We start from the raw sequence: 12,770 nt of genomic DNA, 5'->3' as shown, positions 1-12,770 counted from the left end.
TCATTGCTCTTCACCTGATCTGCACATTGCAGCTGTTGCACAGTGGGATGCGCACGCCTGGGCCGGCGGCCTTGTTGAGAATGCCGCGTCCGCGCTTGGGCGCCGAGGTGGCACCAAAGGCGCCTCCCTTGCCGCCCGCACCTGTGGAACCATCAACATTAGAGTCTAGTTGCAAATCGGCTAAGTTGGGCGGAAACGATGCAGGCGCTGGCGCTGGCGCAGTGGGCGTGACAGCTGCTGCAATTGCCGCTGTAGCTGCGAGAGAAGCATTTGAACGCGAGCCATTATTATTGAAAGCCGGCAGCTTGGCGGCCTGGCTGCCCCGATAGGCGGCACAGGCTTGATTATTAGTCGTGGTAGTAATAGCAGAAGAAGCTTTAGTTGCTGTGGCTGTGGCAAATGAAGATGTAGCTGATGTAACTGAAGATGCAACTGAAGATGAAGCGGCGCCCGCTGAGCGCAGCTGCTGCGTGTAGCCGCCCGCCTTGGAGAAGGCGGACTTTTGCTGCTGCTGCTGCTGGACGAAGCCTGGCGGCGGACCCAGCAGCTTGTTGGTCTGGGCAATCTCCACGCTGGGCGATGCGGGCTTCAGCGGAAACTTGCTGTCGAACGTGGGCGAGCGCAGATTGGGAAAGCAGCCGCCTTCGGATAGGCCCGAAGCGCGTGCGCTTATCGACTGCGACTGGCTGGTCAGGCTGCTGATCTCCTGCTCCATCTCACTCAAGCGACGCGCCTGATTGGCCACATAGCCTGTCTTGCCATAGGACAAGCGACGCTCTGATGCCTCCGATTGCTGCTGCTGCATCTGCTGCTGCTGCTGAGCGGCAATTTGGCTTTGGCTTTGTATCGACGCCTTGGCCGAGCTGCTGCTGCTGCGTATCTCGATCGTCTTGGCGCTCTGCGTGCGCTCAAACTCCTCAGTGACTTTGCGTCGACGCTCGATCTGCATGTTGCCCACTTGTGTCTTGGTCTGGCTCTGCGACTGCGCCTGCTGCTGCTGCTGCAGCTGCGAGGATTGCTCGCGTTGCTGGATGTGCATGTTGCCCAGCTGGCGCTCGCTGACACGCTCTGGCTGCTGCGTATAACTCTGGCTGGCCGACTGCGAGCTCTGCTCCGAGTGCGCCAGCAGCTGTCCCTGATAGCTCTGGCCGGTGGTTATGGAGCCTGTCTGCAGGCGATTGGCAGTGAGCAGCGCCGTCTCGGGCTCCTTCATGCGTGGCGCGCGTATGGCCGCCAGCGGATTGGGTGGCGGTCCGGGTGCGGGCGAGCGTGCGCGGTCTGGGAACGGCGAGGCGGCGCCTTGGTTGTAGTCGCGCGCATGCGTCGCCGAGCACTCCTCGAAGCAGAGCTTCTCGGCCGTTTGGTAGAAGGGTATGATGGGCGCCGGCTTGTTGGTCAGCGAGGAGCAGGGCGTGTATGGACGCACGGGCGTCTGTGCCTGGTCGGCGCACTCGTAGGCATCTAACGATTGAAAAGCCATTGTTACTGGACCCGAGCGATCCTCAATGATGATGGGCACCGACGCGGGCGTCACAACCACCTGCGTCGGCGCCGACACCTGAGCGCCATTCAACTTGGCTATGGGTCTATGTACAGTGTTCGCATTTGGTTGGGCGGCGCCAGCAGCTTGGGCAGGCGCTTGGGCTGTCGCTGGCACGCCCACAAAGGCTAGGGGCAGATTGTCGCGCCACTCTTGTGGCTCGGGCGTGCGTATGGGTGATTGTGTGGGCAGCGAGGTCCAGTTGCGTTGGTACTTGGGTATAGTGTCCGCTTTGTGGAGGCCGGACTGTACGGCTTTGCTGCCCTTGAGATGGCTAAGCGGGGATGGTGGCGGAAAGAGAACCTCCGAGTGCTCGAGCTCATCGGCAATTTCCTCGATCAGTTCGTGTGCATCGCATTTCAGGCTGCTGGTATTTACAGAGGAGGCGTGGCTGGTATAGCTAGTGGACTGGACTGTGGAAGAGGCGTTAGAGGAGGCAGTAGCAGTAGTCGCGCTCAAATAAGTCGCTTTGGATTGCTTTTCTTCCAACTGACGACACTGTGTCTGGCTGTTAAGGTTTTGTGTCTTGGCTGCGGTTTGTGTTTGTGCTTGGATCTGTTGAGTTTGCGCTGCGGTTTGTGTCTGTGCTTGGATCGATTGGGCTTGTGTCTGAGCTTGGCTCTGTTGAGTTTCCATTTGGGATTGTCTACGTGCTTGGATCTGTTGAGTTTGTGCTTGAGATTGTCTGCGCTCTTCAGTTTGTTGAGTTTCCATTTGGGATTGTCTACGTGCTTGGATCTGTTGAGCTTGCGCTTGGGATTTGTCTGCGCTCTTCAGTTTGTTGAGTTTCCATTTGGGATTGTCTACGTGCTTGGATCTGTTGAGCTTGTGCTTGGGATTGTCTGCGCTCTTCAGTTTGTTGAGTTTCCATTTGGGATTGTCTACGTGCTTGGATCTGTTGAGCTTGCGCTTGGGATTGTCTGCGCTCTTCAGTCTGTTGAGCTTCCATTTGGGATTGTCTACGCTGAGTTTGAGCTTGCGCTTCGGATTGTCTACGTGCTGCGGTTTGTGTCTGTGCTTGGATCTGTTGAGTTTCCATTTGGGATTGTCTACGTGCTGCGGTTTGTGTCTGCGTTTGAGTTTGAGACTGAGACTGAGTCTGAGTTTGTTGCTGCAGTTCCTCTTCCTTTTTGTGATAGTAATCGAGTCGCTTCTGGTTGCGCACATGCCCCTTTTGATACTTCTGATACTCCATATCGTCCATGGGCTGCGTCTGCGAGACAATTGAAGCACGCGGCGTTTGGGCGACGCTGTTCGGAGCGGAGTTCAGCGGCTGACGCGAGGGCTGGAATGCTTGCATGGCTGCAAAGGCGGAGGACTTGCGCTGCTTGTTGTCCGTCTTGTAGTATTCCACGCTCTCTGGCGGCTCCGGCTTGATGCCCAGCTCCTCCTCATGATCCAAAACCTGAAATTCATATTTCTTGAGTTCCTTTTGCTTCTGCTCCGCATCCACACGCTGTGTGGCATTCTCGGGATTAAGTGGCGTGTAGCCACGATCGGGTGCGGTGCAGAGTGCATCAATCATGCTGAGATGCTCCGTGGGCGTGGGCAGATCGCAAATGTGTATGGGCACATCGCGATCGAAGTGACCCTCAAAGGGACGCTCCGGGGCGGTGGTAAGGGCGCTCACAAAGGGCGACTTGGGGCGGTAATCTTCGCGTAGATAGGGTTTCATATCCATGGGTGGTGGCATATAGGGCACAGTCTCCTCGGGCAGCGGTATGCCCTCGTTAGCGGGCGGGACAAAGCTCATGGGAAATTCGGGTGCAATGGACATGGCCAAGCTCATTCGCGTGCCACGTGGCGGCGACTCGCGCAGCAGCTCAGTGGCATAGTTGGCAATGGGAGCTGGAGCGGGTGTTGGAGCAGCCTCTTGCGGCTTCAAAGATTGACGAGGCGTGGCAGCGGCTTTGGCTTGAGCTTGAGCTGCCGCTTCGGCTTCGGCTTCAAAATTATCATCGCAGGGCTTGGGAAAAGGACACTCGACCAGATGGAAGGGCACCTCGGGCGCTGTGGTGAACACTGCGACCATTGGATTGATCCACTCCTTGGGCGAGGGATTGGGTATCTTAGAGGGTGCAGGACGTGGCCGCACTGGCGCAATTTCGAGATTAATCTCTGGCGTGGGCTGAAACATGCGCTCGCTTTCCAAAATCTGGCAACGCTGCTCAATGATCAAAGCCTCTGGATCTTGCTCAGCAAATGACTCGGGTATGGTTTCCAGTTCGCTGTGTGGCGGCTGCTGCTGCGGCAGCTCCTTGATCTCGGGCTCATCATTGAACACCACATGGCGCGCTGGCTGCGCTGGAGCAGCTGCAACGGTGGGGGGCACGGGACTGGGAGTCACTTCTCTTACCATATCGATGAGCTTGTAGGTGCTCAATGGCGCCGAGAGCGAGTCGACGCACTCCTGCGCGCTGCGTCTGCCCGAGGCGTACTCCTGCACATCCTGCGAGCTGGCATAGTCCACCTGGTAGTCCAGCTCCGAGCCGGACTGCTCATAGGCCTGCTGCATTTGATAGGCCTGCAGCTGAGCCGCGTACATGCGTTGATATTCCTCCGAGGTGGTGGTGGTGGTGGTCGAGGTGGAGGTGTAGCTATCCGAGCTGGACTCGGGCTCCACTGGCGGCGGCGCGTTGCTCAGCTGTGGCGCTGAATAGCTTTGCCATTGAGGCGGCTGCGGCGGCGGCTGCTGCTGCTGTCGTTGCTCCGGCTGCGGATCTAGCCTGGAGCTAGCGCTGCCCGGCGGCAACGGCGGCACCTGCTGCACTGGATTGGCCACCACCACATGCTGCGTCTCCGGCGGTGCAATGTACAGTGGCGCAGCAGTGGGCGCCGCATGGCTGTCGTCCTGCGGCGGCGGCCAGCAGAAGCTGCTGCCATGTGGACGATGACTGGCAGCCATGGCCGCTTCCAAGTCCTCCTCATAGCACTCCTCCTCGTATTGCGGCTCCAAGCAAGCATCAGCCTCTGCCTCAGTCGACTCCAAGACTTTAGTGCGTTGGTGTTTGTGTTTTTTATTTTGGGGGTTTAATTGTTAAGCGTGTTAAGCGTTTTTTTTAATTCAGTTTAGGGGCAAGAGGCGGGTGGCAAATATAAGAGCAGAAAGAAATAAAATACATTCGCTTGTTAGTTGGTTTGGCTCACTACAAAGCGGCGACGGCGACGGCGGCGGCGGCGTTGGCGGCTTCAAGCGGCGGATTAGAGCGAAAACAACAACAAAACTAAGAGAAAGTCTAACAAACGTATTTAAATTTGCATGTGTGTGTGTGTGTGTGTGTAAACTGGTAACAAGTAATTAATATAAAATGTAGCTGACAACGCGGCGTATGCGCGTTAAAGTTTGCACGCGCAAACAAAAATATCACTTGCAATATTTTGTGCGCAAATAAAAGCAGCGAAAAAAATTATTAAATAGACTGCAGACAAAAATTGCCGAATGCGCAAATAAAAAATAAAAATATATGTGGTGGCTTTTATTTCTTATTTTCAGAGCCACTTGCAGAGCCGAAACAATAAACAGACAGAGAGAGCGAAAGAGTGGGAGACAAACGCACACTAGACACGCAGCCCATATATGCATGTGTGTATTTGTGTGTGTGTGTGTGTGCGTATTTACTTCCATTTTTATGGCTATGGCCATGTCTGAGCCAAAATGGCGACGACAGGTAGTCATTGCTTTTTATTATGCATAATTTCATATTGGCTGTAATTTTGCAGAAATTGAAAAGGGCAAACACACACACGTACGTACGGCACACACGCACACATAAACAATAAGAAAAATGTGTAGCTTTGTTATATCAAAAAAAGTTGCGCTGAAACTTTGACGCTGCCACAAATTTGTAGCAGCCAAAAGTTGCATTTTTCAATTAGTAGCTTAATATTCTTTTAGTTTAGTGAGCATTTGGCAGCGTTAAGCATAAGCAACGAAACATAATTTCTTATGTTTAAATTTAAATAAAATATTTAAAAACAAATGTCACACTATTTATTTTCAATATAAATCAAATTTTGTATATAAACTGCTTAAGAAATTGTACAAATAACGTTAAGTCCAAAAATTTGATATCCCATAAACAAAATTTGCTTGTGTGTGTGCGTGTGTGTGAGCTACACTAATAGGAATATTGGTAACCTAAAAGAAAATCAACAGAGAGAGAGAGAGAGAGAGAAATGTTTTAAACAAAAGGCATAGAAAACAAATGTAAGTTGGCTTAATAAATAGTTCCAAAACTGCAGAGAGAGAGTGAAGAGAAAAGAGAGAAAAACTATTGCAGGCAATAAATCAGTAGAACTCAACAAGCAGTAGCAAGGACTTGAAGAATTTGAGGCATTTGATGCATGAATGCTCGACACGCTCTGCTGTCTGCCTGGGTCGAGAGAGGGGGCGTAGCCTGTTTGCTATAATAATGCTTGGTAATTTATCTGACTTCGTTTACATGGCACGCGCACGTGTGTGCGTCTGTGTGTGTGTGTCTGCGTGTTGGTATGTGTGTAATACAAACATTTGTTTGCCAACACATTTTTTTGTATTTTTTCAACCCCCACACCTAGTGGTTAGCGCATTTGTTTTGCCGCCTGGCTCAACCCACAGTCGTATACTTAATATTGCTCTGCGGCTTGTTTGCGTGATTCACACGCTTTGATTAGTGTAGATTGATTTGCGATTTGAGTGGCCAGCGCTTAATGAAGATTTATGCATTTGAATAACGACGCACTGGGCATTCAATAATTGTATTTTTAATTGCATAACTGCGCAAAAAGAATTGCCTCATAAATTGTAAGCAGCGTATCCTTGCACTCCTTGCACTCCTTGCCTTCCACTTGCGTATTTGCTCTTAATTCATTTCCGTTGCCATAGCAGCCAACACACAACAGTGGCCGCTCTCGTAATTGATATACAAACACGCACACACACACACACACACACACGCACAGCATGAGCATGCTGTAAACATATATGTCAGCAAGGCATATATACATATATATGTTCTTGTATAAATATATATTTTATATATTGATGCCGCCGCCTGCCCGCCTGGGTATTCCCATATATAAAAAATTTGTGGCAAGAAACCGAATGCCTGCCTCACTGCTACTTGTAGTTGCGTTTTTATTCTAGCACAGTGTCTGCTAAAAGTCGCCTGCTCAAAGTAAACTGCTGAAAGCTTCATTAATTTAGCAAAATCAAATAAATACTAAATTATTTAGCAAAGAAAAGATATTTTTAAAATTCTACATCATTTTAAGCTAACACTGCAAATACTTTTTGATTAAAATTAATATATTAAATTTAAATACAAAATTAATAAACTTTGTATTTTGTACTTTAACATAATAAGCAGCAAAATATCCCAAACTACATATCAATTTAATGTAAATAAAAATTTAAAATTGAACTTCACTTTTGAAATCAAATCTAAACACGTAACTATAAAATTCTAAAACAAATTAAATTACATTTATTTAAATTAATAAATGAGTTCTTCACTTTCCTGTTGCTAAAAACGTTTCTAAAATAAATATATTAAACCAGTAGCTATGTACATTAAATTCTTTTTCCTCAACAGTCCTAAACAGCAATTTTGATAAGTTTGTTGCTTTAAGTGCTTAAATATTTTTTTATAGTTGCTTTAATAGTAAATATTACGTTTTAGATTAAGTCAATGAATTCTTCGCTTCCTTGTTATTAAAGACGTTTCTAAAATAATTATAATAACTTCAAAATTTTTGAGAAGTTCTTCTAAATCGTTGCTTGAAGTGCTTAAATATTTTTTAATAATTGCTTTAATATTTACTAACGATTTAAATTAAATAAATGAATTCTTCGCTTCACTGTTATTAAAGACGTTTCTAATATAATTATATTAATTTGAACATTTTTGAGAAATTCTAGATAAATTCTAAATTTGTTGCTTTAAGTGCTTAAATATTTTTTTAATAGCTGCTACTTTAATTTACATTTTTTTTTTAAATATTTGTAGCCACAAAAATCGGCATAAACTTTAAGTTTCATTTTCAAACAGCTGCGTAGTTTTTTTTTTCCCCATGACCTTTTATTTATTTCTTGTGCGCTTAATGCTTGCGGTCAGTGTTTTGGTCGACACGCAGTTTTCTCGCTGCAATTTTTATGCTTTTATTTCGCTCTTAGTTACGCTAAAGGAAACGCGCAGCAAATGAAGGCGTGCCCGCCTATTTGGGGGGAGGGGGCGGCTGCAGACCGCAGAGATTGTAGCGGTGCAAACGTCGAATCGGGCACATTTTATATCATTTATTGTGTGCGTGCGTGTGTGCGTGTGTGTGTATTTGTATTGGTGTGCATGAATTGTTTCGTTTCGCAGCATTACGTATACGCAACGTTCATTTGGTATCGGTTACGGTTACGGTTTGGCTTTCAGCGCATGCAATGTGCCGGAAGCGTACAGTGGGTGCAAACGCATTTGGCATTGAAAATGTTAAACTGGCGAACCACCCACTCAACCCACAGCGTACATTGATTGCTGCCAGTCGATTTTAATTTCCTGACTGGCCCTATTATAACTTATTTAAAATGTTTTAGCGCAGCAAAAGGGAAATGACTTGTTACCAGTTTTGAATTTGCGCAACAACAAAACACAACTCAAAAGTTAAGTTAAGTAACAAAACTACGCGACTAAAAAGCTGTAGCTGCTTAGCTGCTGCTGCTGCTGCTGCTGCTGCTGCATGTGGCATGTGGCAAAAGTCGTAGCAGCTTTACCTCGATTATAGCTATTGTTGTTGTTGTTGTTGTAGGATTGAGTGCTATAATTGTTTGCACCATAAGCAGGATAAGAGTTTCTATATTGTTGCTTTTGTTGTTGATGATATTGTTGTTGTTGTTGTTGTTGTTGATGGTGTTGTTGTTGTTGTTTGTTGTTGAAGCTATTGTACCTTTGTACATTACGACCTAGACACATATATATATACAGCACAGTTATTATATGATAGATAGATTTGTTAGTATATTTGACTTGCAGCATTGTTGAAATTAAGTTAAGCAGAATTTATTAGATAAATATATACACAATTGTTTAAAAAATATATAGAAAGTAGCCCTGCGCTAAACTGTAAACTGGCTGTATATCACGTAAGCTAAACACGCATATATTTAATATATATGTATGTAGGTTAGAGAGAGATAGAGCATTAAACCCATTCACCATCTGACAGAGACTCAAGCTCAGCATCAGCTGCTGTCTTACCTTGTTGGCCAACATTGCTGCGTGGCAAGGTGGCATAGGCATTGGCGCCAGCAGCTGCACGTGGCGACTGCTGCTGCTGCTGCTGCGGCGGATACGACGCCATTGGCACCGGCGACTTGGGCGCAGATTGTGCGCCAAATGGACGCACATAGCCCTGGTTCACCTGCAGAGAAGAGTGCATAAGTTAGAGACTTAAATAATGAGCTGCGCATTAAAACTAAACATTGAACAATAAACAGTAGTTAGTGTAGCTGAGCTGAGCGGGAGCTGTGGCGCACTTACCTTGTAGCTGGCATTGGCGCCCTTACCCGGCGGCTGCACACTGCGTATGACATTTCCGGTCAAGGTGACATACTCAAAGGGCTGATCCTGACCAGCGCTCATTGAGCTTGTCTGCATGCACGGCATGGCGCAAGCAGCGGCGGCGGCGGCGGCATCGCCATAAATAGCTGCTGCTGATTGCTCATCCGCCATGTTAAGCGGCGTATTATCAACTTCGTTTGTTGCTGCTGCTGCTGCTGCTGCGTTGGCTGCCTGATGTGAATTAAATTTCAATTGATTAGCAAGTGTAGCCGTTAGTGCTGCCACATGTGGCTGCTGCGCGGCTGTGGCAAATGGCTTGGCCGTATTGTTGTGTCTGTTTGTGTTGGACTGTTGCTGTTGCTGCAGCTTATTGGAATACTGCTTGAGCAGCTGATTGTACGCATTGTGGTTTTTATTTTGCGTATTCATGTCGTTCTCATTTTGTGCTGCTGGCGCTGGCGGCGGCGGCAGCGGCGGCGTCGTCGGCATTGCGTCCAGTGAATTACACGAGCCAGAGGCTTGACGCGAATGCGCTGGCGAGCGTGTTGACTCCAAATCCAGCGACAAGTTGGAGGCACTTGAGGCTACCAAACTGTTGGGACTCAAAGCGGCGCTGCCGCTGCCAACGCCAGAGCTTGAGCCGCTTGAAATGGAGCTCAAGCTGCTGTTGGTGCGTGTGTGTTGTTGTTGTTGTGGTTGCTGCTGTGTTGTTTGTTGTGTTGGTGGCGCCTCCTCAGTTTCATATTGCAGCAGCTGCAGCTGTGTGGGCGACGGCGGCGGCGGCAAAGGCAGCTCCGAGCTGAGCTCGGACTAAGCAGCGTTAATAGTTAAAACAAGCAACAAAAATTAGTTAGTTTATACAACATTTGGGGCATGCAAATTGCAACTGCTGCGATTCGATTTGATTGGGCGCTATTTATAGTCTAATAGGTCAAGGTCAATTGTGCGCCTAAACTTTGCACTTAAAACTAATTTAGTGACTAGCGTATTCCAATAAGCAACAGCTGCGTGTATTATGTAATGCTATAGCTAAAAATTGAAAATTTTCATTTAATTTCAACACTATTGAGTTTTGTTTCTATGCACTTTTTGAAGCTGCGCTTAGCTCAACACCAACTTATTTGTCTTGCAGCGTAACTTAAGCGTTTTTTAAAGCGTTTTTTCTGTTATTTTTTAGCTGCGTCCGCGTTGGCTGCGTGCCGCGGACACGAGTTGTGCAGTCAAACTAAACTGAATATAAATTTCAGCGGTGCTTAGCCAACAAACTGCAGCTGTATGTTTTTTATAGCCCACAGCGCTTATACATATAAAAATAAATATATAAAAAGTGTTGCAAGGCATTGGGCAATGTATATTTAGCATTTTAGCAGCCATTGCACATTTCATAGAAATGCGCTGGCCGCAGCCGCAGCCAAAAAAAAAAAACAGAATTAAGCGCTGCCAATTGCAATAGACAAATCGTTAGACAATTGAATTTGCGGCAAACACATTTACTTGATTTACTTGGGGGCGCTATTTATAGCCAGCAACACGTCTGTTGCAATTTGCTGGGTGGGTGGGTCTCAATTGGCAGTCAGTCAATTTGTCAATGAATCGTTACACTTAAATTTAATTTTTTCTTAGCAGCAAATCGAATGCAGCAGCACAAATAACTTGCATGCAATAAAAAAACAAACAATATATTTAATACACACACACACACATACATATACATACAACAACAAATGCATAAAGTTTTTCCATTTGCTTGTTTTTCCTTTTTTAAAGTAAACAAAGCCACAGCGTCTTTTGCTCTTTGCTCCCCCCTCGCGTTTTTGCTCTTCAAGTGTAAAATTGCATGAAATGCTTAAAGTTATATTTTCTTTTTTCCCCCTACATTCTTCTTATTTGTTGCTGTTGTTGTTGCCTTCAAAGTTTTTGCATTACATTGCATTTTGTTGTTGTTTTTGTTTTTGTAGATGATTTTTAGCATATGTCTGCCGCAAGCGAAATTTACAAAAGAAATTTATGCAAACATTTTTGCCCAGCAATATGATAAAATTGATTGTAAAAGTAAAAACATCAGCCAAGCAAGATGACGAGAAAGAAGAAGAAGAAGCAGCCAAGGTGCGCTATTAACTGCTGGGGGTAACGGTAAAAACATATGTACATACGAAATATTTCGTTGCTTGCTTTGCGTTTCTGTTTTTGCTCTTCTTCTTCTTTTTGCATATTCATTTTTCGTTTAACCAAACCATTTACATTTACTTTGTGCATTTGTGAGTGTGTGTATATTCATGTGTTTGCGTGTGTGTGTGTGTGTCTGACAAGATTGTTTTTAGCACGCCACGACAACGAAACATATTCAAAGTATAGAGACTAGCAGTAGTTTGCTTTACTTACCGGCGCCGGTGTGGGCGTAGAATTGCCATTGGCATAACCATTATTGCCATAACCATGCGAGCTCAAGGCCGATGAAATGGTATTAGCACTCAACTTAGTATTCCTAGAAACACCAAATGAAAACTTTAATTTAGTTACTGCGCACAATTTTAAGAACAGCCGCGATGCTGCTTACGCGTCTTACTAGCACAAAGCGCGGGCATCAACTAAAACGATCAAAGCAAACGCACTTCACATGCAGGCCTAACGCAGCTGAGAGCAAAGTTAGGAGAGCGAGTATAAGCTCAGGCAGGCTGACTGGCAGTTAGAGCGAGATAAAATGTGTAAGTCTAGTCAGTCGCGCACGTTCAGTGCATTACGCACGCTTATACTGCTCTCAACGAAATTAGGAGAGCTTAGTATAAGCGAGTTTAAGATTTGCAGCCTGACTGCATGCCAGAGCGAGATAAGATGAGTAAGGCTAGTCGCGCACATGCAGTGACTTACGCACACTTATACTGCTCTGAACGAAAATAGGAGAATATCAGCGAAGCGAGATAGCTTGTAATCAGGTGATGTTGACTGAGGCTGGGCGCAGTCAATGCCTAGACAACACTTATATTCACAAAAGAAATTAGTAGAGCTTAGTACAAGCTATGCAGGCTGACTGCATGTTGAGTAAGGTTCAGTGCCTAGCCAACACTTATACTGTTGTGAACGGAAGCGAGGTTTGCAGCCTGTCTTGCATGCTAGAGCGAGATAGCTTGCCATCAGGTGATGTTGAGTAGGGCTAGTCACGCTTGCTCAGTAGCTAACCCATCCTCATACTGAGGTGAGAGTAATTAGAAGAGCTGAAACTTAAGTGCGCTCGTTAGAAAGAGACAATTGATGTTGAGTTAGGCTCTTCACCACACTTGCCTTGCCTTGCTATTTGCAACGGCAAAATCAATTTTAAATTCAAAATTTAAATAAATTGCGCAACGTTTCACATACGTGTCATATTTGTCTGCAATATTTTTGGGCTGACATTTCAATTAAATAAAAATTGGCTTGACTTGTGTTGTGCTCTGTGCTGTTGTGTTTACGCTGACTGACGACACGTCAGCAATCAGTTGTCAGTTTCTATGTTCACAGAGAGTGCAGTGAACAATAAAAAAAACACGGCACAAACTACGTAAAAATGACAACCAATTGTAAGCTGGCAAATAAAAGCGGCAGCATGTCAAACGTGTCTGTGGCATCTGTGAAAATATATGCATGCATTTATTTAAATAATATTTGCATGCATATTCATAGCTGATGCCCGCTCAATTGGCCATGTAAGAGGCGCAGGCAATAAACAA

At 46.1% G+C, this 12,770-nt stretch overlaps 1 protein-coding gene across 16 annotated transcripts in view; it reads right to left on the bottom strand.

The window, feature by feature from the left end:
• LOC108596117 (PDZ and LIM domain protein Zasp) overlaps positions 1-12,770 on the bottom strand; it is a 59,720-nt gene that overhangs the window by 2,473 nt on the left and 44,477 nt on the right. For 2 of the 16 annotated variants that reach the window (XM_017981554.1, XM_017981556.1), the window contains exons 9-12: positions 11,449-11,551; positions 8,764-8,926; positions 8,280-8,468; positions 15-1,461 (exon numbers count right to left, since the gene is read on the bottom strand). In XM_017981554.1, the coding sequence (XP_017837043.1) occupies positions 15-1,461; positions 8,280-8,468; positions 8,764-8,926; positions 11,449-11,551 (1,902 nt within the window). Of the gene's footprint in view, positions 1-14; positions 4,532-8,279; positions 8,469-8,755; positions 8,927-9,045; positions 9,877-11,448; positions 11,552-12,770 lie in introns of those variants that run through there. The other 14 variants (XM_033295050.1, XM_033295051.1, XM_033295054.1 and 11 more) reach the window with 13 other exon arrangements.

Source organism: Drosophila busckii, chromosome 2R, assembly GCF_011750605.1.
Source record: "Drosophila busckii strain San Diego stock center, stock number 13000-0081.31 chromosome 2R, ASM1175060v1, whole genome shotgun sequence".
Lineage (NCBI taxonomy): Eukaryota > Metazoa > Arthropoda > Insecta > Diptera > Drosophilidae > Drosophila > Drosophila busckii.
The sequence above is the reverse complement of the archived record's forward strand: the minus strand, read 5'-3'. Positions and strand labels throughout refer to the sequence as shown.